Consider the following 27,933-nt stretch of genomic DNA (forward strand, 5'->3'; position numbering starts at 1 on the left):
GTAGAAATGTACGTCGCGAACAGCTCCGGGAATCGCGCCGCGCGCTTCTGCATGCTCTATTATCGTCAAGAAGTCGTTTTCAAAAGGCAGGATGCTGTTTAACTAGCAATCCTCTCTCTAATGAAGCTCACTAATTAGTATCCTTGATTTTCGATTCTGTCAAATCTCAGCGGAAGAAGTTGCACTTTGAAATTATGTAATAATTCTATAAAAAATGATTACGTGTTATATAATATAACGTGCGGTTATTTTTTAACATCCAACATTATGTCAGATTTGATACAAAATAATATACATCTCTTTCTTTTTGGAGATTCATTGTTATTTGTAAAAGTATATTCAAAAATTACAGAAATATGTGGAAAAAATAAGAATTATCATTGTTTCTCAATTTTTGGTATTTATTATATACTTTAGTAATAGTATTTTATTGAAGAATTCTATTCGTGAACAAAGTACGGTAGGACTGATTCTAATTAAATCTCGATGGTTTTTCGAGTCTTGTCATCATTTCGATTTCACTAATGCCAAAAGAGAGCAACGATCGTGTAAATGTCAGTTCATTAGACGTCGAAAACGGATGCTGGCAAATTTCTTAAGTGTAGTTGCGCATGTTATCGACGTCAAACGAGCCTCGAGATTAATTAATTAAGTATGTAGTTAATTAACGTGAAGCTTATTAATGGAGCACGTAATCGCGCAGTGGAAATTTGGCGGTGCGCTTATTGGAGCATGCAACTTGGTTAGCAAATTAATGGCAAAACGCTGACGAATTACAAGGTACGTTAGATGTTGCCCAACGTAAACTCGACGAGACTATGTATCCTCTCGTTAAAATGTCTTTAGCGAGATGTCACGTGATCGTTTGTAGAAAAAACGAACGTTATATATTACTATATTACATCAGAATTAAGTTAAGATTAATAACAAAAGACAATAAAAATTCGCGAGTAAATTCTTAAATTATATTTTTATTTCCACAATTATAAAGCAGAACGTCATCTACAAAAACGCTCATTGTTTTTTTTTTCTTTTTTTCCCACAAACTCATCATTTCTTCCTAATATTGATTGTCCCTAATAAATATCCTTCCCCAATACGTCCGACTTATATTAATCATTATTTTTTGCCGGAAGCACTCGAGAGACTGTCAATTTTTCGAGGGCTTAGCGTTACGTAATTTCTTTACTCTCATCTCGCGTTGCGGGAATCGAAGAACGACAGCGCATTCTCTGAGATAAGTGCAGATTAGCGGTCGGTCTTTTTGCCCGTAGGACTTCCTGCTGCCCGCGGGATTATTAGGAAAGAAAAGGATATATCCGCCGCCGCCTGTGTGTGCTCGGTCATCCATCGCGTCCGGAACGAAGCTTACGACCGACAAAGAGCTTATATCAGAGGCTTTCTCTCGCCTGGGCTGACTCAGCCGAAAGTTCAAGTACTATCTCGAGGTTTAAGGCTAATACTTCTGGACGGATCAGCCGTTGAAAAACTGATGTGTGCGTCGGCGTACACTTTCATTTATAAAGAGCGGATGATGATTTTGCTAATAGAACGTCAAGGTTCTCGATGATATGATATTTTAATTCGTAGACACAAGGAATATTTTCAACGATCAATATCTTTCGCGTGATAAATATATATGGATGTGTATTATATATACCTCATGATATTATAAAAACGGGGAAAAAAGTCCGGTATGTAAAAAATCTTTTCAACTATCATGTAAAATTCACAAAAATTCTTGTGTACCGTGAAATTTCGATACAAAATGTGCTTTGTTATCGAGCACTTGTTATTGTAAAATTTAACGCAACACCACGAAAAATGTTGAACGCTTTTGACGTGATTAAATTTAGATATGGTTATATCGCTTTAAAATAGTTAAATATAATCATAATTTACTGTGTATTCCTCAAGAATTTACATGTCAAGATTACAGAGGCCCGACGTTGATCCTCTTGGAGAGACGACAAGGGCGTTTATTGTACAAAACGTTTTATCTCCTTGTTAAAAGTACTGACGGAACGCAAAATTGAATTTGAAACTTACTTCCTCGTCTTACTATGGTGGTCGTATCAAAGAAATTTTAAGTAAAATTCGTTAAACGATGTTTTCAAGTTGCTAATTTTAATTATAATTGTTAATATAATTTAATATAATTGTTGTATATATAACACACAGAAATCGCAAAATATATTTCAATGTTATCTCTTACAAATTTAGAATTATTGCATACACTTTCACACATACAAACACAGAGATATGATTATATATTCTTCTAAAAATTCTCTGTGTGTGTGTCCAGTTATAAAGGAATGACAATGATCTGCGAATGCTAAGTTTGACATTTTCTACACCGCGTTGTTAAATCGAATTTATAAATTATATCCAATTCAAATGATACCTTTGTAAGCTCTTCAATATAATATATATAACTATTACATTAATCAATAAAAAAGATAAAGTGAATTGAACGGGTGATTTTAATATTCTACTGACAATGTATTTATATGCTGCTATTCCAAACATTTCATTGCAAAAATCAATGCATCGAAATAAAATTATCAATAATTATAATGTATAATTAAATCAAGTTAAAAAAATTGAAATCTTGATTAGATATTAAAGGCACTTTATTTCTATTTGAAAGTTTAGTGATTGTGATTTCAATTACAAATCTGTTTTCGGTCGTTATAAGTCGTTGCTAAATTTTCCCAAGGTGCGCATGTAAATTAATGCTGTAAATTGCGACTATGCGGATGCACGTACATAATGTTTACGGTCGAGGAATTATAATTACGGCGTAACGCTGGCGGGTGTAAAAGGCGAGGATAGACCGCTCCCTTTTTCTTTGGGCTTTTGAAGCGCTTTCATTAGAAACTGCGAAAATTAATGCTCGGTTTTACCTCCCTTTCACATGTTCTCTCAATTATTATACGTACAATAGCACAGTATTGTATATGTTACGATTTCCGCAAACGACTTGCTCTTTACCATGCAATTCTAATAGCCTGTCGTGAAAGACCACGCATGCAGCTAACGACAGAAGTCTGCCCTTTGTTTCAAAAGAAGGACCGTTAATTTTGAAGAATATCAGCCTCTCGGATAATCTTCTGCTTTAACGAAAGATTCTTCTTATCATCGTCTTATTTTATAACAGCCGAAGATTGCGAGTTAATGTTTACTTCGTAAATGGAACTGAGATATCTTTTATCTCTTGAATATCTGTGACGATATGAACATCGACAATAGTCGCGAATATTAAATATAAATAATAATAAACGATAATCCGTTTTTCTATAACCTGTCAATTTTATTCGAGTTTATTAGAATATTTCATAAGAATAAAGTATATTAAACACTTGTCATTCTCTTTGTCATTTCCTTGATTTAATAAAAGAAGTTACAAGAGGGACTCCGTCATTTGGGCTATCTAGTAAGACATTAGATATTCTTACGAAATTAATTCTCGGTCTTGTCAAACAACTATTTGCATTATGACATCACGTTATTCGGTAACTGCAAGTGTTGTTACGTCATTATATATATATGTATATATATCAGGTCTACCAGAAAGTTCTGTCCGTTTTTGGAATAAAACAAAATACAAATTTTTATTACCGTCAATAAACTTTATTAAATAATGTAATTGCCATTATTCGGAGAAGTATTGTCAGCAACTGGATAATTTAAATACAGCAGTCCAAGAAAAGAGGCCGGCGATGTACAATAGGAAGAACATCATACTGCATCATGATAATGCCAGGCCACATGCTGCTTTGGGGACTCGTCAAAAAAGTGCAGAACTAGGCTGGGAAATTCTGTCGCATCCACCATATTCCCCGGACTTAGCACCCTCCGACTATCACTTGTTTTTGTCCCTACAAAATTTTTTGAGGGGCAAAAAATTCAAAAATGAAGAAGATATCAAACAAACACTGGTTCAATTTTTCGCATCAAAAGATAAAACATTTTTCGAAAATGGGATATACAAATTGCCCTCACGCTGGCAAGAAATCATTAATAATAATGGCAATTACATTATTTAATAAAGTTTATTGACGGTAATAAAAATTTGTATTTTGTTTTATTCCAAAAACGGACAGAACTTTCCGGTAGACCTAATATCTTCATCTTTCATCGATATTGTAAGCACTTTTATTTAAGCATTTTTGAGTTCACTTTTATGTATTCGTCTTCTGCACGCAAATCTACGAATTATGATCATAATAACGAACACGGAGCTAACAATAGCTTCATTTTATTTTTACTATTACCTTATATATACCTTATTTGTAGAGAAATTCGTTTCATAGACGATACTTTTTTGGTGGAAACTAGGAACTCATGAATCGATATTTTTAACGAGAAGACCTGGTAGGTTTCCGTGAAATGCAATGATTTCAGCCGTGAGGCTTCTGCATGGCTGCTAATGAGAATTTTGCCGAAAGTTTAATTGGCTCTATCATAATTCTGTACGACGTACCGTCGTGGTTTAATCAAACCGCCCTTCATTACTACAAGATTCATGCCTATATTCGTCATTCTGAATTTACTTTCTCGCCTTTCTGATTCATTATCTATAAATGACGACGACGGCGCCAATTATCTACAGTTTAATTTTACCAAACATTCACCTCATGCTAATTATATAATAACAATCATTAGCAAAAAATATACAATTTATTTCTTATCATTTCACTGGTCTCTCTTTCTCTTTACGCAAATATTATTAAAATGTTAAAATAAATGTTTATATATATATATATATGTATATTTTTTCAGCGTTATATATATAATATGTTCAATATATCTACGGAAAAAAATATATAACGCTTCATTGACTTTATTCCTCGCAGCTTGATATTATTTTATATCAACATTTTATAATCGTCAATAGTTGAAAAAGAGATTTATCCATTGTTATATTTTCTATCTTTATAATCCTTTAATAAAGTGAAATAAGTGTAAACAGCCATTCGCCTGAACATAATGCTATACGAATTGTTACATGGATACAATCGGTTCGTATTCATTGCAATATCCGGCACTTGCAACGATTAAAAAATTCTACCTATTGGCTTATGGCAAGCATATTGATTTTTGTCCAATCGGCAAATGGAAATATCCTGTAGGTGCTTATCTGTAAGCGGCTTTTGCGCGATTCTAAAAATAGAACGTGGCAGATGGAAATAAGATAAACTAATATCTTTATTGTACTCTGGTAGTACGCGGAAAGGCATTGTTCTTTCGGTTTCTCTATCGGAAAATTGAGGATGGTTCGATTATCGTTTACGTGTTACATACCGCACATATATACTCTAAAGTTTTTTTTTTCCATTTACAAGAAATGGAAATACGCGAGGCGCTCTTATTGATCGTGCTCAAGCGTATCAAATAATTTCGAGTCGACATAAAATACAATTAGCAAGATGTCTTATATATTTCGCTTTCTATAATACTATTAATATTACGTCGCGTATAATTTTGTGTTGATATTATAAAATATATGTTTCGCTTATATTTATATAATCAAAATAATTTATAATTTTGTTTTAATTTTCTATAAATATAGAAATTTGTAAGAAAAAACAAAAGTAGACCTGAATTAAAAAATTTATTCCTAGATACTTGATGGTTGATTCATTCCCTATTTGATAATCTATCAAAGAAACATAAAATTAACTCAGAAGTGTTAAGTTAAACAGCATAATTAGTTTTACATATAATCAAAACTACATAAATAAAATTATTTAAAATAAGTTATATAAATATGTAAGTTTTACGGAAATGCAATTTAAATGTGCATTATTGCACGTTTTATTTTCAAATGTGTACACATCGGAAAAAAAATTATAAAATTTTATTATAAAAACACGATATTACAATTAAACAATTACAGAGTCGAAAAATATATTTTTCGCATTTTTTACCATGTTTTAATAAGTAAATATCGTTTTGTATTCGTGTGTGTCAGACAAGCACTATTTTCTTAAAATATTTTCTCTAAAAGAGAATTTGAACTTTTATATTAAAATTTAAGAGATTAAATCTAATCCTAGATAAAATTATCAGAGGAAAAAACCACGCAGAGAAAAAGAGAGTGTAAACTTGTGGCCATAAGTGGTACTAATCTTCTGATTTTTATTTCGGAAGTGAGCGGATTTATAAATTTAAAAAGATTAAAACTTTTCTCCATATAGTGATTAATATTCCCTTCTCTCATATCTATCTAAACATTTTTCATTCCATTAGATATTATCATGTCTATCAAGATTCTATCTTGATAAAAAATGAGTGTGCATAAATTATCATATATAATTTATCTTTAGGGGATGTATCTTTTATTTACTTACATATTCTCTTTTGGGCGAATATGCAAACGTTTCAAAAATTATAAAGCTTTACACAAACACACTAAAATTATCACTAATAATTAGAACAAAGTCAAAGTTATAATTAAAATCAAAATGCATAAAATATAATTTGCTGGAAATAGAAGTTTGCAAGCTACAGTGTTACAAATCTGAACATTAATGGCACGGAACTTCTACACGTGTGCTTGTCTCTCAATTAAGGATTGCGCCGATATAATCAAGAAACTTTGTTACGATGTAGCACGATTTGACGAAAGAAGAGAAGATGACTATCCTGACCACGCTCTTACAATAATCATGATTTGATAATTCTGGAAAATTCGGACATTAAGTTTATAGTTCAATGACATTTGTTCTAATTTCATTAGCTTTTCGACGAAAAAAATTCCGCAAGAAAAACAAGTTTCTTTTTCTCGCAAAAGATAATGAATAATCGTCATAATTAAATTTTCATAAGTAAAAGTGCATACGTATAAGTTTTACGTTTAAACCGTAAAAGTTCCTATTATTTTACGAATAAAATATCTTGTGTGTGTGTGTTAATGTCAAATTTATATTAGTAAAGATAACATAATATTCAATTATACTTAATTAGCAGTAATAAAATATGTGTTTTATTAATAAAGAAATATTTCGCATTACGTCCCGACAAATGCATTGACGTCGCGATATCATCAATCAATATCATCCAATAATTCGATACCAAAATAGAAAGAATTTCATGTGTTCACATTTGAATATATGTGTATATATATAAAATATATATATATATATATACACACATAAGAAAATTATTCATCTATTTTTCAAATTAGAAAACGCGATATTAAATATCTTAGTTCCAAGATAGCAAAGATATATTTTAGAATTAAATTCAAAATTATATCTTGACGAGATTAAAAGCGCAACGCATAGAATATTAACCATTTTTCAAGATTTATATGTGCGTTATTCGTGAGTGAAAAAATATTACGCTTTAAAAAGAATTCAGTACAGGGTAATCGTTCGCCATTCGTGGCAATTTTATCTACGTTATACTTGAGTGGCCCACTGAAATCTTTCTTCTAATACAAGGATAAGAAAGAGCTTTATCTCTTGCTTTAAAGTTCAAAGCTTCGTCTGTGGTGGCAATCCCAAAATTTCCTCTTTAAGCTCGGATGGAGCGAATGCAAGCGTACCCGTATCGATCGATAGTTTCTCTCATGCTTCCTCTTTCTCTATCACTTCTACCCTCTCTCTTTCTCTCTCTGTCTCCGCTTTTTCGTCCCTTCACTATTTCTCTCTCTTTCTGGAATGCGGCAATTGTGTACAGCACAACATAACCAATGACGTAAAGCTATAACACGCATGCATAACATGAAATTAAATGACGACGTGCGATGAATGCCAGTTTCTCATGGAGATATCTAATTTTTATGAGTCCGATAATGTGTCATTGTGACAGTTCGCCTCGACATTATATATATAGGGTCAAAATGATTTACTATTCTTGTAATCTCGCTCTTTCGATTTCTTTTTCTTTCTTTCTTTTTTTTTTTTTTTTTTTTTTTTTATTAAATTCGACTCTTCCGTTTTGTCTAAATCATGCGTTAAAGTGCGTCGAGTTCTTGCTACAGAAATTGCTTTTCCCGCAGTCGCGTGATGTTTCGCTATAATTTACGCTAATCTTATTTCATTAGAAGGAAAAAAAATATATATATTCGCCGAGACATATTGCAGTTTATGCGTATATTTTTAAACATGCAAACGACATTCGCGAGATCAGCGAGATCTGAAATACGCAGGAAAAATCACAATTCTCACAAAGGGAAAAGCACGGCACGAGTGAGTATTTTCCCTTTTTTTCTGCGGTTTGTATTGTATTATATATCTTATATTATATATCGGATCATGACGCGATCGGTTCGCGCAAGAGTTCGATATATTATTTTTATAATTTTAGATTGCACACATCGCGATACGTGAATTATATTATTCAATGAAGCATGAATTATATCGGCGGTAACAAACAAAATACGCAACATTAATTAACACATCGGTGCGATTTGAATCTGCATATCGCTTACTGTTTTCGAGCTTACTTTGCGAAAATATTGCAAAAAAAAAACAAAAAAACGGACATGTATGGTAAATCTCGCGCGTGTTACACGGTGTGCAACGTCATGCACTTTTTCCAAATGCGGTACGTCGACCGTTTGTTTCACCAGACGATAATCGTGCTCGGTGAAAAAAAAAGAGCGACAGAGAGAGAGAGAGAGAAAGAGAGAGAGAGAAAGAGAGAGAGAAAGAGTTAACTGCTGCGGTCGCGTGCCGAAGTAAGATTACAGGCGCGGTTGCGTTTCGAAGTTAAGCCGACCCGATTGTACTTGCCAAAGTTAAACCGCCCACATTTCACTCGCCCTTATTTAGCCAGCGGCGTTCCGATGCGCGCCGCCCGTGCATCCTACCACTGAAAAGTTCGTCGCGATGCACTTTACTTTTTGCGCGAGTGCATATTTGTAAAAGGAAATAAAAAGAGCATTTCGTAAACTCGACACACGATCCGGCTGGCGTTTTTCAATACGTTCGCGTCGACTGTAAAGAGTTTGCGCAGAATAGTTGCATGTTAGTAATGTGTGTGCACACATATGAGTATACATTTCCATATATAAATCCGCTATGTACGTGTTTGTGCGTTCGAATCTGCGCGCGATCAATTTTTAGTTACTCTGTACCGTGACACTTTTAATTTATCAGTTTAATTAACGTTGTCTATATGGCTGCTCGTCAATTACTACGAAATCAGCATCACGGTGCGTTACGCATTTTCTATATGAGCACGCCTATTTCTCTGAGAGCGTTAATAACGCCGTTATTACTTGTGTATGTGAAAGTTGATGATGAAGCGGACTTTATGCAACGAATAAAAATAATGAACGAACGAGAAGCCTGGTCTCGATATCTTTCAATATTTAATGAAAATTCATCCAACGCTCGGCCAAGTCAATAATGTAATGGCAGATTCTGCTACCTCTCAACTTTATTTTTCGAATAATAGAGAATGCTTAATTTGATCGTATATGCTGATACACATGTCAAATTTATTTATGTAATTCAAATATATAATCTACGACAATATAATTGTTTAGATGAAGGTTTTAGCATTGAAGGAACGTTCGTATTCATATAATGTAATGTGCAATACTATGGAGTATGCAAATTATATAAGAAACATAAACAAAACTTGTATTCCTGCATCGTACCTTTCGTATTTCACTTAATGAATCCAGAATAAGAATGCTTTACCAATCACGCGGAATTAATAAGATATTCTATATATTCATCATAAATAAAATTAATTAAACGTAGAATCATGTTACCATCGGTTACAGATATGTTGAGAAAGAGTATTTTTGCATCTATATATATATATATATATATCTTTCTCAATATATCTGTAACCAATGGTAACATGATTCTTCGTTTAATTTATTCTATTTATGATGAATATATATACAATACCAATGCGATTGGAAATTGATTAAATTCGTGTTTCGACTAACATGCGCGCCGATCCATCCATCATTCTCTATTGACAAGGTGCCGTTGAGTCACTTAATTTTTAGACCGCTTTACAATTTGTGTACATATATATATATATATATATAATTGTAAAGCGGTCTAAAAATTAAGTGACTCAACGGCACCTTGTCAATAGAGAATGATGGATGGATCGGCGCGCATGTTAGTCGAAACACGAATTTAATCAATTTCCAGCCGCATTGCAATGACGCGATGCGGCGCAGCGCGGCGCGGCACAGCGATTTTAATTTATCAGTTTAATTAATGGATATCTGGTGTACAGAGTTACCAATTAAAACAGAATCAACGTCATCGGGTTTCACGATTTCTTCGCCGGCGTCGCCGTGGCCGCGCGTGAATATCGAATAAGGCCGGAAACGAGCAGCCGCCGCGCTTGCATATTGCGGAATCCGCACAGACAAGCGGCAGAATCCGATAAAATAACTGAAATATTGCGAATGGGAGAATGGAACCGAAGCAAACGTCTGCAACGAGAAATGCTCCGGTGCATCGAAAGCGCGTATCGTGGCAACAAATATTCGCGCACAAGTTTCGAAAACGTTAATAATCTAACGATATAGATCAAAAGTATGTTACAATGGCGATGAAACGATGAGAGAATACTATGCATCGTGCACGAATTATTCCTGTTAATCGTAATATCGTATTGTTGTGTAACGTACGAGAGCCAAGGTATTAATACATTCTGGTGAGATATAATTAATCCTGTGCGCGAACGAATGCCTCGAGAGAGATATGTTTTTGCGTATCGCAATTTTCTTTATAGATCATAAAAATTGTATCGTATCGTAAATTTCGTTCAGCATACTCGTCGGTTTTCATTCATTTACGTGTTGAAAACTCATGTAATCGACTTAATGTCAAGTGAAATATTATTACATTCAGAAAATAATATTAAGCTTAAAACTTGAAAATAATTTTTCGCAGAGAAATTACCTGTTTTGATTCTTTTTAAGAGAACGTTAATTCTAAATTGCGTTGCGAAAAATTTACAAATAAAAAAAAAAAACCTAGGATGTTCTGCATATTAATGTCAATATTACGTGCACATAATTCTCGAGATTAGATAGCTATATTAATAACAATACGACAATAATTTTAATAAAGATGAAAGTCGAATTGATTACTTTTCGATCTATTCCGTGATAAAAAAATTATTTTTCTATATTCTAATTATTTGTCTATAAAATATGGAATTTTATACACGATGTACATCGACTTGAACTTTGTGTAAACGTATTAAAAATAAAAACGATTTAAAGGATCGGTATCACCAAATATAGTGAATACAAAATTGTTGATATTGGTTAATATTCGTACAGCATATACGATATAATGTAATAAGCTCTTGATATAAACGCGTAAAACATCGAAAAAAATCAACTAAGAGAAAACTGCGCTGCCGCTGCGTTTATCGCAAAATTTTAGTTATTTACATTTATAAACTGATTCGCTCGTGTTTCTATAAAGTAAATGTCTCACGAATGCAACATGCAATGCATCTTACCTTCTCTATTATGCATACGAGGCTTATGATAGAGCCTACATCGACGTGATGCTCCTCGCCTCCTAATATAAACGCCTCTGGTATCACTATATTTAGATTGACAAAATGTGACAGTATCCCTGTACTTCTCGAGACCTGGAAAATAAAAGATGTAGTCAGATATGATCGTTTTGCACAGAATTAGACATAATAATTGACATAATACAAGTGACATAACAAAAAGAATTTTAACGTGAAAAGAAACAGATCGTAGAATTTTTTAATTTGATGTAAATACGATAAAATAAAATTATTCAACAGGAAATATGTGTCTAAAATAATATTTAAAAGTAGAAAATATTCGAGCGTATTATCTATTTTTTAAATCCGTGGAGGATAATAATGCACAGTTGGATCAAAATAATTTATAAAGATAAAAATGTTTCACCGCCATATATCGGAAAACTTCGACGTATTATTAGCTACCTCGAGAGCTTCTATAATAAATGCAATAGAATATAATAAATATTATTTTGATAACGATTTTAAAAAGAAAAATACTAAATAATTATAAATGATACGCGTTGTCACCGTAGTTATTAGCTGTTTGTTTATAAATGTTCTTATCTCGTTTTATTGCATATATAGCAAAGATAAGTATGATATTTGTATTATAATGTTTAGAATTTTGATTGAAAATAGGGAATATTTTTAAAAGTTGCCCTAATGTTCAATATATAGGATAACTTTTAAAAAGCTTTACTATTAATCATATATTCACACAATTTTAATTTTTAGGTAATGATTACTTTAATTTTTCACGATCTAAAAATATATTATATTTTTAACCGTATATATGTGTTTCAAAGTATGTAAACGCACAATACGAAAGCTGGACAAGCTTTAATTCAACGGGTTTCGAGTACATAGAAATCGGCTTATCGACAACTTCGTCGAGAAACATTGTAACTCGAAATACTGGGTTTTTAGTATAGTCCATTAAATATTTCAACGTAAAACTGAGTGCTCTTTCCTGGCAGTTCTCTTCTTTTTTAACAAAAAAAATCTTCAAATAGATGGGTACGCGATATATGTCCGCGCTTTATTATCTAACATTCGTCAACAACATCGGTAACAAGAATTTAAAATATACGTACACTCCATCAATTAATAATTTTTAAAATTTTATCTTTTTTAATTTCTATTTTACAATCTCGTTACACTAATCATATTTAATGCGTGGCATTGTGTAACAAACACTATTATAACAAATGCGAGGGAAGTAAAATTTAATAATAACAAAGAAAGGAAATATTATATCGATCCAAGAATCTTCTTAGCATACGAGATATGAAAATAAAAAAGGATTACCTCGTCGTTTCGCGAAACGTGATTGCAATTATAATTTTAATTTAAAATATTACAAAGATTCCATTTCAGAAATTTTACCTCTGTTATATAACTTCGCTAAAATAACACGGCGATTGCGAGTAAAATTATCGTTGCCAAGCCGTTTTTTCTTTCCTTATAACCTACTTCTTCGTAGTCGCAAAACAATAAGCAATTGTTTTTCAGCTGCATTTGCTCGAAAAAAACCATCTTTCTATTCCAAACACCGTCAGATGTCATCAAATATATGCATATACAAGAATAGTTTTTGTAGTACGCCAAGCTGCGCAGAGTGTGCAGCAGGGAACTCCGCGAGTCGCTAGGAAAGTTTGCCGTAGAACAATGGTGTCCATAGATAGATAGGTATGTAAGTAGGTAGGTAGGTACGCCGCGCGCATAAAAAAGCATTATGCGAGTTTGAAAAGTGTATCGTTTCCGCTGGCAACTTGGAGAAGTGCCCGCGTCGGCGGAACTTTCTTCTCTTCTCGACTCTCACCGTGAACAGTGTGCCTGTGAGGGCTGTATACATCCTCGAGGATACACCCCTGCATCGTGTGTTCGTATGGATAATACGTCGCGGTAAAAATGTCACCGCGAATAAATATACAGTCGGATGCTAACTCTGATGTTATTTTTTTCTCTCTCTCTCTTTTTTTTTTAAACGCTACACGCGCGCGCCTTCTGGCCGCGTATAACGTTGCGGTTATGAAACGTCATGAAACGCCTGGCTGCTCTCGGCCGCGCTTCTCCGTTGCTCTTCTCCATTCTTCTTCTTTTTTTTCTTTTTCGTTTTCAAAGAGATATGCGCGGCGGAGAGAGAGTCTCGGGGCTCGTTGTACGCGCTCACCCGCCATTGTCGCGCGCGGGTGTATAATCGCATTAATAAAACGGTATATTCTATGGACGCGTTATAATAGCGGCACGAAACCTTGTGTGCTTTTGCATGACAAAGGAGAGAATTGACAAGCATGCTGATGCTCTTGTTGTCATGGTTGACGGTGGATGGGTCACTCGTGCAGTACAAAAGAACTGCGAATAAGAGAGACGAGAGTTCAGTTAATTAAATCCCTGTGCGTTTAAATGTCTTGAAAAATTTGTTATCCAGCAAAACGGCGTATTTCTGTCGGCAATAAACTCGGACGATGAGCAATAACGCGTAATTGTTATCCCCCACGGCTAAAGGACCTCAAGTAATTTTAACCCGCCATTTCAATCGTCCAACATAAAGTATGACAGTATTTTTTTAATTAAACAATCTCTCGACTGATTTTGCTATTATTGCGTCTTACAATTCATTTCCCATCTTAATGCGCTTCGATTAAAAATATCACATTTATTTCTTTCTGCTTGAAACATTTTTAAGATCATGCTCTGATGAACTTAGAGAAAATTAATTCTATAATAATTATATAATTGTATTATCATATATATAATTATTACTGTCTATTTTAACGATGTAAAATGATTTAATTTACAGTTTTAAACATATCGGGAAAAGAGAGAAAAAAGTCTGTGTGAATATATTTTAATAGCGTAATTATTCAATAATTCATATTTTTGTTATAACGGAAAGATCGATCTCAAATTGATCGAGGTATTTTTGTATTGTATGAAATGCGATGGGCGTGAATTTGTGGCTACCAGGTGCGCTACACACATTCGCAATGATATACTCGCTCATTTCGTCCGATGAACGCTATAAATACGACACAACTACGTATTACCTTACTCGCGGTCTCTCGACGTCAAATGATCAGCGTCGCCGACAACGCGCATGCAAAACGACGCGAATTAGAAATATGTGCATTCTGATTAATCGGCTGACGAGTACCGGTCGCCGCTCGTGTTTATTGTCGCCTCCTCGATCGTGCGGAGCGCGCTGAGCGTTGCCACTCCGAGTGACGTTTATTTTCATCGCGCTTGAATAACGGCAGATAAATTTACGAAGGAAATATTACTGCGCGCATGCTTTTCTCACGAAATTTTATCTTGCCGCGGCAGAGAGGGACTGCCGGCTGAGCGCTGCTATAAATGTTACGCCATGAATTTCGTGCGGCGGACGACGAGCTTTTTTGCCGGCTTTTCAAGATAAAATCGCGGACCATCTGGCGCGGATATGCGTTTACAATTACCGCATCGCCGCGAATTGCCTATGTAAATAGCATTTCTCGCATTCGCGTTTTGAATTGAATCGCGTTTTTTTTTTCCCCGTGATTAATATACGCAATCGTCGCGTCCTGCTAACACAGAATACTCCTTCCGGCGGGATTATCGACCGACCCCGTGTATCGTTCGTTCTCCGCATCCTCCACTAGTTTTTTTTTTTTTTTTTTTTTTTTTTTTTTTTGTTCCTTTTGACGTCGGTGCCTCCGGAATGCGCGGATACTCTTATCTGACGTGGCGGGGATAAAAAATGACGTCTGTCATGAATCGGGCCGTTCGAAAATCTCCCAATTGTGCGAAGGAAAGCCGAGCGTCCCGGATTTTCAGGGGTAAGGCTCGAGCATATATCAGCCGGGCTTCTCGTTTCCCCTGCGAAATGCTCCGCGAAAATACGCTCTTTGCGTCGGTCGTTTGACCCTTGCGAAAATATATTAGAAGGGTACCTTATGCGTGTGTCCTATGCGTCGATGTGTGCGTGACAATCGAAATTATTGTGATGTTGGCTTTCCCATAATAATGCATTTCCTCATTCTTCGATTCTCTTGTTTCATTTAGCATTTACGCGAAAATTGTAATAAATGTAATTTGCGAGGTACAATCGTTCATTTAATACATTTTTTTGCATGCATGATATTTCCTCTTTACATCGTTATTTCGTTAATTTACTTAAGATTGTTTATTTTGTATCATTGTTATCCAAATTTAATCTGTTTATATACTGTTTTTTAATCTTCGTTCAGTTAATTTTTCTTATGGAATAAACATCTTAACTTGGATTATATTAGACTAATAATTATAGCATATATAATGAGCTAAATTAATGGTGCAAAAGAAAAAATATGTGCAAAGCTTGCGTTTATTGAAAAAAATAAATAAATAAAATTACAGATATTCATTAAAAGTTTGCTAATATATATAGAGATATCTCTTTGTATCTATATCACTTTTGCATCATTTCGCATTTTATCTTCTCATTGCACATATTAATAATTAAAAATATATATCATACAAAAAGAAATTTTTCATACATTTCAATAACGCATTTCGCGATTACTTTCAACTGCAAAAGTTTCATAATCATGGAAATCCATAAATATATTTCTGTTATCGATCTTTTTATTCATCGCCTATTCCCTCCTCCGTACGTTGATTAAAAATTTCCATGCGTTTGCAGCATCGTATTATCTCGCGTACTTGCAATAAAGTATGCCTGGAAATAGTAGTAAATCTTACATGTTTTTTTTTATCGCAAGATTCTTACTCTTGATGCTACATAAAACTTTGCGCCAGCCATATCCCGCTGTCACACACAGTCGTAATTAGATTAATGCAATTCAGTTTAATCAATCGGATTATTACCTTTTACAGTATATTAATTATTTGTTTGTAATTCTGAATGAAAATATCGTTAAATAATTCCGCATTTATTAATGAGTGTATTCTCGTATATTTAATCAGTGTCATCATATGTGCTTCAAATTTTCCGTTTTCTTTTTAATGCGATTAAGTATGCTATGATGATTACGTAAATTACTGAAAATTGAAATATTTGTGGAGCAATGAACTAAATTTAAAATGCATTCATATCTTTTCTTAAATCGTTATTTTTACTTGTTATTTTTAAATCCATTGAGCATAATGTAAACATTTTTCTATAAAAGAAGTTTTTTTCTTATAAAATTTTTATTACTTTCAAACTAAGTTATCGATGAATAATATTTCTGAGGTTAGAAATAATAATATGTGGAAATTGAAAGCATTTGAGTCTCGTTGCTCCTAATGCTTTTTTTAATTTCGTAGCATACTGTTTATATTTTCGCAATAAAATTTATTTTGTTTATCTTAAGCGGCTTTTTCATATTCATTTTCGTGCATTTGACACAGTTAACGTAACATCATGATCAAGTAATTCCTGGGCTCAAAGGACTTCTCTGGTTCATGAATGCACAGTAAAAGATATAGAAATATTTTGATAAAAATCTTCTCGTTAAAGAAGAATAAAATCGAGACTCGTTCTTGTCTATTAATTCAATTACAATGTTCTCTCATCCAGATGTCGATCCAATTAGAGCGTGATTTTAATTTCTCAGATAACTTCATTTTTTAGTAGTTTATGAAAGAATAATAAACGTAATAAAGCTAATTTCAACATTTATTGATCGAATTCTTCGCGATATGACTTGTGGCTTGTGGTTTCCTTACGACTCCCAAGTTGTCATGTTTATGTGTTAGCTTCTACTCGAAAGCGACGTAAAATGTGTTCAACGGCAAATACAACGGCAAAAATACGCTTTCATATGTTATTAAATTTTCGCAGAACAGCCGACTGCGAGCAGGGAGAATCGATAGGAAAAAACGTGGGCTTGTGGAGGATCAACATCATGTGTTTAAGCCACTTCTTTCTCTCGTCAAATACACGGGCGAACATTTGCCGCAAGATACGATATGTATACGTTTCAAACTGAAATATTATTTGTATGAACCGGTTTAACCGATGCTTATCGCGTAAACAAGCACACGTCAATCCCATATTGACTCTTTAGCCTAGAATTGCTTTGAAGCTATAATCGTGTTTATGTGAGTCATATTTAGTAACAAAATAATATAAAAATAAAATTCTCTGAAAACTTTATAAAACGTTCGCTTATTAGTCGTATGTGCACTCTCGTATAAAAAATAATTTTAACTATCTCAATTTTCAATTTTGGTTATTTTAAGTTATGAATGGTTTGGAAAAATCTTTATGTCTTAAAAATATTCGTATAAGAATTAAATGCGCTATCCATCTTTTGCAACAATTTAGAGAGCATTGTACAAATATCTGTCCAATGTATGTTGGTCATTTGCACTGATATACTTTTAAGATATCTGATACTGAAGTACACAATAATCTTTTATTAAAAAGAAACAATATTTTAATTGATATAAAAAATTATAATAATCTTTTAATTAAATGTTCACAAGCACACATTTCAACCAAAGTAGTGAAATGTAATAAATGTAAACACATGTCGTGCAATGATTATTTTATCATAGGCGTCAATTCAAATAATAAAATGTAACGTTTTTAATACATAGATAAGTTAAAGCGAAAACATTTGTCTTTAACTATAAATACCAAATCATTCTCTTATTATGTTTTCTGCTACATCATTAAACGCCTGTCTCGATCGTGCTTACGCTGAAGCTTTCCGCAGGACGTGAAGCTATAACTCGCGGCGCGGCGTGCTATGGTCTGTTCGTGGCCGATGATATACGTAATGACGTTCGATGACATATCAAACGGCGCGTGGACGATAGCTTCGTGGACATAGAGCTGTTTCGGGGAGCCAAGCCGATGTGAATAGCGTCAATAGGACACGCACGCGCGCACGTACACATGCACACACACATATCTAGCAACTTGGTAATTTGTATGAAGTTCGCGGAAGGAATTTCGGGGGAAATCGTGATATGCGGGAGAAACTTTCGCGTACCATCGCTTCTAATTCTGATACGGGCGCTAAATTGTCCCTTCCGTAGGTTTGCCTTTCCTCCCCTATGTACGCCCATATAGCGAAATGAGTGCTGATGTAATGACGGGTAACGACTAGACGGCATAAAGTGGGGAAAGGGATTCTAAGAAAGAGAAAAAACTGTGTTGACGTTTGCGAAAAGTAATGGGTGTATAGTGTCTACTAATGTTGATGTTATCGCTTGTTATTATCGTTCACATCATGTTTAGATATTATTCTCTATTTTTCTGTGATTTATTAATATCAATTTATTATATGTTAAATAAAATTTGTTCATTTTTTTTCTTTAATTGCAATCATCCTGATTATCGCAAATTCTAAGAACTTTTTTTGTTATATAGAATCGGATAAAAGAGTAGAATATATAATTTTGTATAGCAAAAATGTCTAATATACGTATATATACATATATTAGAGTAATTAATAATTTTTTTCTAGAGTTGATAATAAAATTAAAAATCATATATATATATATATATAAATATATATATGGAGTGTACAAAATTATATATTATATATATGGAACATATATAACATCAAATCCAGAAAAAAAATATTAATTAATTTAATTATTAGATATATAATAAATACACTTTCAAAAATAGAGACAGACGTCAGGGCGATGTCGATCGATGTTATCGTAAGTTCTTTCGAAGCGAAGAGCTCAACGAGGATATATTTCAGGCTATTAATTACAGGAACGTCAAGAACAGGAGGGTCAAGTTGTCTCGAGATAGGTCAGACGCGAAAGATCCTCCGCGCAAATGCTACGCGACGACCGGCTTAATCTTTTTTATCTCTAGATTGCGGCGGAGAGCGCCTTCCTTACGCTATTTATAATCCATAGGTACTTCTGGGAATTGGCCTGGGCAGGCATCTGTGCTTCAAGGTGTGACACGTGAGCCCTAGAAAAAGGCAGCGCTCGCGACAGGCGTACGTTTCATCTAACGTACCATCTGTATTACTCGACATCGTACTTCCTTTCTTCTGAAACGATGCAATACCCCTGCGACCAACGCGAACGTGACAGACGACAGATTGGCCGGGATACTTACGTCGATAAGAGAAAACCGTAGCTGCGCACGGGAGTGCGAAACATTCTGCAAATACGCGCTACCGCTGTTGCAAGATGAGAAAAAATGTCACGCGTTATATGTGCCTCCAAGCGGGAAGGCACGTGTATTTTCTTGCCTTCTGTCATAATACATTTCGCATCCCCCGTGCGCGTAATGACATGACATTCTTGAACTGAATATAGTCGAGCGTTATCGCGATAGTAGCATAAACCGATCTAATTAAATAATCTATCCGCGTGTATATCTACCTTGTGCTGTCTCGATTTGTTATATCTTTATTTGCGTAACAATTCAAGAAAGGAGTTAGACGCGCGTATCATGAGCCTGTTTATTATACGCTTGGATTTTTTTTTATAGAGATATTTTACGGTTGATGATATATTTCTTACGCGAATATATACACCGATTCTTACACGAACACCATTGAGAAGTGCGAGAAAATTGTCAGCCGCTCGTGGGAAACGGGCAGCACTCGGCTAGAAAATATAGCGAAAATATAGTGGCGCGTTAATCAATTACGTCGTAACATTAATAAATCCTGCGCAACATGATTATAACAACAACGAGCGTTTTAAAGAAACCCACGAGGGAAAAATCTATTATAAAAATCTCTCTTAGCCATTCAAGACGCCGGTCGGCGGTATGGCCATTAATTACCGACGTCCTATTAACACGTATTTCAGCTTCAGAATAACTAGCGGTGACGGCCACAATATTCTGCTTTTTATGTCGCATCGCCGTTGGCTCTTCTCGTCACGCGGGAATGCGGACGAGCGAAGGGACGAGGAGAATCAACCCGTCTGGTTCATGAAGGCGTCCCTCGAAATTCTGCGAAACTACACACGTACAAATATACACACACACACACACATACACACACACAAAACACAGATACGAGGTTCTGCCTGGGACTGTTTAGAACGGGGCGACTCGCTCGAGAAGGAGGACCTCAACACGGCATAAAAGCTCCGGCCATAATGAGTTCTTTCCGCCGCCTCCGTGCTTTCGCTTCGCAAGTGAAACGCCGTCGTTTTTCGCGCGCATAAGTCTCGAAGTAAGCCCCGCGTCGACGTGGAAATGTATAACGGAGTACTGATGGATACAGAGAATAGAGCGGGAAGATATATATATATATATATATACAAGAGAGAGTCGTGACGGCTGGCTGGCTCGACTTATTCGTCACTTTTGTCGCGATGGGCAACCTATTGGAGAGCGCCTCTCTATTATTGTGGCACTGCAACAGCGGCAGGGAATTGCTGCTTGCGACCTCGTGTGTCGATGATGTCGTGTAGCGCGCACCACGTGTTGGGCGTTCGATTATGTCGCGCCGCCGACGCGAACCAGGCCCTGATTTATTTTTAATCGAGAGGAGAGGAGAGAGGAGAGCAAAACGTGGGAGAACGCGCGTCCTGCTCTCGTGATTAACGCGCTCCAGATTCGCCGACCTGAGGAATCGTGCTCGGCAGGCGTATGCGCTCGACGAACGTGCTCGTCGATCGAAACGAAGAAGTAGAATGAGTCAACGTATCTTCCAACGTGGGTAAAACGGACGAGTGTGCTCCGAATTTCGAGATTCTTTACCACCGTGAAAGACAAAAACACGTTTCGTCAATCAGAATCATTGCAACATCAAGCTAAATAACGATAACAAGCAGTTTTTCATTGATATGAACGAAAATTATTATACTGTTTGATATAATTTTATAAAACGCGTTTATAATTGATATTCTTTCTTTTTCATTTTTCTATTCTTTGTAATTCTTGTTCGTTCCACGCGACAGCTTTAACGAGATTCGTGCGTTTATTGCTTCGCTTTTTGCATGATAAATTCAATTTAGTTGTTCTCGATAAAATTGTTCACACACAGACACTTCAAAAAGTAATATGTCCCCCCATCAATGAATCTGAATCGGTTATTGAAAGTTTGACTCGGGCGAGACACGGACAATGATGGATAAAGAAACATCATGTTACGTGTTATTAAAATACTTTAGCGACGGCTGTACAGTGATTTATCTTAGCTATCGCTCTTCAGAATGGAGGACACAGGGGATAAAAAAAAAACGTCTCTAGCTCTTGTCACTTGCGTGAAAGTCCTTGGTGTCGCACGGGTCACTGGCATATAGGGCACGTGTCAGACTCGTTACAAAGTCTGTTGTAATACTCGTAATACGTACCAATGACATCGTTAACGGGAAAAGGGATTGAACTTCCGACAATTCGAAGTGATTCGAAGATGAAACGAACAGCGAAACATTTTCATTTCCCCGCAGGGTTCTGGACGATATCGCGCCGGCGGACTCTGGTCGCTCTCTCTCTCTCTCTCTCTCTCTTTCTCTCTCTTGTTAGTCCAGTTAAATCCGAGATAGAGTTAATTCGGTTTGTTCCACGGTTCAGGGTCCAGAACCTATCTACTGTTGGACTTTGCTTTACGTGACTGACCATTCTGACAGTATAATTTTGTGGCGAACGCGAACAGCGAGAAAGTCATCGCAAATATTTTGATGCCACCGTTATGCACGAGATTAACTTGCGAAAGTAACTTTGATTTAGTGTACATTTTGAATTACGCAAGAGAAAATTTATTACGAAAGATTTTTATTGCCACGCATATACGCACAATGTTTGTTCGTAACGCGAAAATCGAAGCGCTGCGCATGTGCGGTACACGCTGGCAAACACGTTAATTGAATACGTGTATATAATCAATATTGTTACTTACAAAGCGTATTATTAATACGAGAATGTACAATCTAATCGCTCTCGTTATCGCGGCTTTCGACAGCGACATCCACAAGGATAGCCGAAATAGCTAGAGGAAGATCTAATCATGTCTAATTACGAACAATGATGTAATGCTGTCGTCACTTATCACCCGCATCGACACGATGATAGTATGTGTACGATAATACGCGATCGAATGTCGCCAGAAACAGAGGCAACACGAGTATTCGGTTACGTCTGAGATTCGCAGGCAATAAGGTGGTTTCTGGACCGTCGAGGAATTAATCCAACAAGTAAACCCTGCTTGTATCGACTCTCTGCTCATTAGTAAATCGACACGAAGTTCATGAAGTTACGAAATGCACCATTGGAAAGGCGAATCTAACGAGGTTCCGCCGTACTTAGAAGACGCTATAGAAAGACGCAGCAAAGACTACATCATATCAAGTCCTATGTCTTTGTTAAAAAAAATACACATGATGTATATGTGTATTGGTAATTTATCGCGAGGTGTAACTGCGGCAGCTATTTTTCTTTTAATGTTATTCGAAAAAAATGTATTTTTTTATTGATAAATGAACATATATTTTAACTTGCCCTGATTATGAATATGAATTCAACAATTCGTTCTGCTCGCGACAGAAAATTTCATTATAAATGAGGTCTAGACAGAGATTCAAGATTAATCAAATTGATTAAATATATCGTTTAAAGAAAAGAGAAAAGAATTAAGATGAATAATAAATAAATATCACTTTTAAAAAATAATATTTTCAAATGAAACATATTTTACTTTAGATCTTATGTTCTTAATTTCCATTTCAGTTAATTATTATTTTCAAATCACAATTACTCTTACACTTTAGTGTTTCGAAATATATTTCAAAATATATATTTTGAAAATAAATTGTAATACATTTGGTGAATGCGAATATTTCAGTTTAGATATATGCATTGTAATGAAGCAGTACAATGCAATGACATTATATTTTCGTTTGTTGAAACTAATTGTAAAAATTCATCGGAATTATATGATTATAGTCACATCGCAAATGTAAATGACTTATATCCTATCAATGTTTCATTTCGGCAAGTTGTTTAGTATTAAACAAAACGGCTATTCGATACGCCGATTTTCTCCAGATTAAAATATACGTTGGAAAATGGAAAAAATATTACGTGTACCTCTTTATAAAAACGTTTATATATTGAAATAGACTGCCTAACTGTGAAAAGTGTATGCGACGTTGATTTATTATTTATTATACACACGATGATGATAAATCTGTCCGGTAATTATTGAAACATAATTATTTCCGAGAAATTAATTATTACAGTCATATAAAAAATCTATTGACAGTCTTTCTTTTAATTATTGAAAACCAAATAGTTTCTCTTTGAGGAAAACTATTTGTTCGAAAGAAGGATCTTGTTGCGAGAGACGAGAAGAGGATTTTTCTTTTTCACGCGTACATATGAAATAATTTCTTTTTGCGAGAGTGCGCGCTTTCGTGCGGCAAGATATCATGTGACATATATATGTCATGGAGAACGACTCGGCAGGACTCTATGTGAAAAGTAAGGTCCCTTCGAGAATGTGGCGATCCTATCACAGTTGCTCACGAAGTGTGTACATGGTCTCCGTCCAGTATAGACGGATGAGACGAAAATTCGATTTGAGCCGTCGTCAGCCTGTATCACATATCCGTGGAAATGTTCGTTTTTGCTCGAAATAAATTTCGCCGACGTAAAAGGCGGACAGAGCACCTATCTGCCGGCAACACGCGCCACCGTTCTTCCTACCTCTCTCTAGCCCCGTTTTCACGTGGGGGTGCGCAGCACCCTCCGCCCTTCGGATATCACGTCGAGCTTCCTCTTTCTTTGACTCTCTTGGGAGACTTTAAAGATTCCAAGTTATAACCGTCCGGCGGGAGGAATGCTATCCTCTGAAAATTGCATTCCCATGACTAGAATCTTTCGCCGCCATAATGTATCACTCTGGCCCTACCTCGACCGGATCTGGAAGATCCCATTTTCGCCTCATCTGACATTTGTAGCTATCGGTTCGGGGATATTCGGACGTAGTTACTGTTAACTATGTAGTTAAATAATTCAATAAAATCAGGAAAGAAATATCGGAGAGAATAACTTTGCCAATTCTTTTTATTTACTTATTCATTTATTATTTTAATGTAATATTAATATATTATTCACAATATCCTATGTTAATAAGAATGTAAATGTAAAATATTATATTTTAAACATTAAAAGATTGCTATTTAGTTATTTAGATGCGAAAATAGAGATTGGTATTATAAGCTTTCTAAGAAATTATTCGAAATTATTAATAACGATACTGAGGTACTGATCTCTTTCTTTAGAATATTGCAAGAATAATCTTTTGAAATAATTATGATTACTCTATATATTACGACTAAATATGTCTCTTCAATTATAATGTCGATTTCTAAAACTACATGTCCCTGCTTTGACGAATTCTATAAATTTATATATAACATGAATCTTCTAACAGATGAAAAGCAAAAATAGATTAATGTTTCAATTTATTCCGACCTAGAAAAAAAAATATATATATTTCTTCTTTAAAGTAAATTTATTTAATTTTATTAGACTAAAATTTCAATAAATTAAATAGTTTTCTTTTTAATTGTTAGAAAATATTAAGTAATGCTTTCTAATTCTTGTTTCAAATTTTTATTTTATTTTTATTATCATTAATTTAAAAAAATTTGTAAAATTTTATAATATATTAGTTCATGTCTTTAGAATAAAAACAGAATTAATTAAAATAAAATTACATGTCCCCATACTTTCTGTGATATTTGATCGCGTTTTATATATATACTCCAAAAATCTATAGAAATACAGGGAGCCGAAATAACATTCCGATCAGGTTTTCATATTGCGCGATAGAAAATGCTATAATCTTTTTATGACGCCGCCGATTCCGCTGGTGCTTTGAACGAGAAACCGCAATTTCCACTTGTGCACCCGGTATTCCCAGTTTCGCATATGCGTGCGCATATCCCTACACACCGACGTTATTCCACACACACGATATACGACATCCAATCCCAGCTTTACATCGATCAGCTATCAGATCGTATCTATTCGTGAGAGAATCCTTACCATTTATGAAAATAGGTCGATTCCCTTATAATCTCCATTTCTAAAATATTTTAAGACATTTCGTGTTTTTTATGAAATTCGCCGGTAATATTATCGATACTTCCAACCCCTGGCTCGCATATATATCCCGCGGGAGTGAATGCTAGTTTTCAGGGCACATTTAGTCGTACCGGCTTGTTGATCGAAAAATTGCAATTTGCGTTTGTATTCCGAAGATGAAAGATACACGACCGCGAGGCATCTCTTGTTATTTGTAAACAATCTTACTAACATTCGATATGAGAAAACTCTAATTCGTTTCAACGTAATTAAATTTTATTTAATGAGTTAAATTTATGTAAGCGTTGTATATATATTATTTTATTTATATTTATCTATTTTTCACAAATGAGATACTTTTGTATCCCTACATACATTTATTGATTTATTTGTGCAGAAATTACGAGAGCTATTTGATGCTCGAAAATTCCACGTATTTGCCGAAAATCCTATTTAATTCTAACAGACAAAATGCTACGTTTCCAAATCCTCTTTTCCTCATGCCGCAATGGCTATAAATGTGGTAATCATCCCGCATTGGCTAACGGATTCCGGCGGTTCTTTGAGCTTGGGAAACCGCAATTTCTGTCCGCGCATAGGCACTCAGTTGCAGTTACGAGACTGCGTGCACGCAACTTACACCGCGCATACATGAGCCCGACATCCAAATACGAGAGAGACAAAAGAGAGTTAGTCGCGAGCCGACAGAGAAACGCGGAAAAGTGATTTCCCCTTTTCCGGCGTTTGGCGCAATTGCCCTTCCGGCTGCGACTCGGACTGCCTGAAATTGCACGTTGGTTCGGTTATCTCGGCATAAGCTTCTGAGCGATTCTTTCTATCTTACTCTGTCTATCTATTTTAGTCTCTTTCCATCTCTCCTTTGCTCTCTCCCGTTATTCTCCTCGTCCTCGCGAGCAGCTTCGTCGACAGCTCACCCTAAATTGGACGCCTATTATTTCACGCATTGCCGTAGTTTCCGTCTTTCGCCATTACATTCTCTTTTTCTTTCTCTCTTTTTGGAGTTCAGAACGCGAATCTATCATGTATTTGTTTCTCACTCTCATACACGCTTTATTTCTATCGCGTACTAGTTTACACGCATTTTCCAACTCTCCATTCTTACCTCATCCGTTTTCATTAGCACGAATCTACCATGTATTTGTTTCTCATCCACGCTTTATTTCTATCGCGTACTAGTTTACACGCATTTTCCAACTCTCCATTCTTACCTCATCCGTTTTCATTAGCTTTTATCGCCGTCGGATTAACCGTTTGTTTTAGTTTCGGTAGAATTCTTTGGTCGCGTTTCAAATAGTGGTTTAATTTCCTTATAGTTCTCTATTCTCTCTCTTTTTCCGTGTTGCATTTATAGTGTTACTATGTTGAACGTTACGCATCCTTCTTCCCGTTGTTATTGCGTTTCGCTATTATTCTCAAGAACGTAATTGTTATTTGCCATAGTTTAACAAAGGAATCTTAACAAAGGGATCTAACATCTGTTCTAAAGCTCCCGTGCAATTCCATTTCATTAATAAATTTTCCCGTTAATGTCTTTTTTCTAATCTCCTGTGCCTCATTTCTATAAATAATTTCTAAAAACATAACATATAAACATACAAGACGTCTTTCTAGGACTTTAAGTTTTTCTAGGATTCCTCAAGTCGTCGTCAAAGAGTTTCTCTCCTTCGCTCTGTGTCTTTTCTCGCTTTGTTTCTATTTGTCTATTTTTCTTTCGAATTCCGCGCTTGCTTTTCTTCATCCCCTCTCCCCTTCTCCTGTGTGTGCTATAGTTCTTTGTATATCGTCGGACTTTCTTCTACACATCTTTTCTACCTGATGACTTCTTCTTTTAACTTACTTTCCCATTTCCTTGTTTAGCCTTATGCACACATACATATATTTCAAAGAAAATGCTATATCTCTGTAAAATAGGCATTTTCTACTTGGCTACTTATTCTCTGTACATCGTCGAATGAGTTAGTCGTTTCATTTCCAATAGTAGCTATATAAATCACAAAAGGTCTCGGTGCTCAAGCTTTGCTGTCCTCCGCAGTTGGCTCAAATAGATTTTTCTTTCTTGGTGTATTTCTTTCATTCTCTTTCGTGTAGAGGCTATCTTTTATTATTTTCATCCTCTATATAGTTTCTTGTTGTTTTTTCGATATAAAAAATATCCATTTCCTTTGTGGTTTTTTTATATTTTTAAATTACAGGAATATCTTTCCAGTATATTTCGATGATTATATAAACTGAAATGGAATATTGAAAGAGAAAGAACGCGCATAAGACATCATTAAAAAAAAATTTGATAGTAATAAAAAAAGATTCTTGCAGTTATTTACTATTAACTCTCCCTTTATCTCTTTTTCTCCTGTTTTATCACATCTATTATATAAATGGAATATAATATTCTCTCTTGGCAAATATTT

General features: G+C 35.0%; 1 protein-coding gene across 5 annotated transcripts in view; it reads right to left on the reverse strand.

Annotated features, from left to right (window-relative positions):
* The window catches only part of LOC115241073 (hemicentin-1), a 268,711-nt gene that overhangs the window by 40,057 nt on the left and 200,721 nt on the right, over positions 1–27,933 (reverse strand). For all 5 annotated transcript variants that reach the window (XM_029816623.1, XM_029816624.1, XM_029816622.1 and 2 more), the window contains exon 5: positions 11,467–11,601. In XM_029816623.1, the coding sequence (XP_029672483.1) occupies positions 11,467–11,601 (135 nt within the window). The remainder of the gene's footprint in view (positions 1–11,466; positions 11,602–27,933) is intronic.

The sequence above is a fragment of the Formica exsecta genome, unplaced genomic scaffold, assembly GCF_003651465.1.
Source record: "Formica exsecta isolate Colony F162 unplaced genomic scaffold, ASM365146v1 scaffold465, whole genome shotgun sequence".
NCBI classification, from domain to species: Eukaryota; Metazoa; Arthropoda; class Insecta; order Hymenoptera; family Formicidae; genus Formica; species Formica exsecta.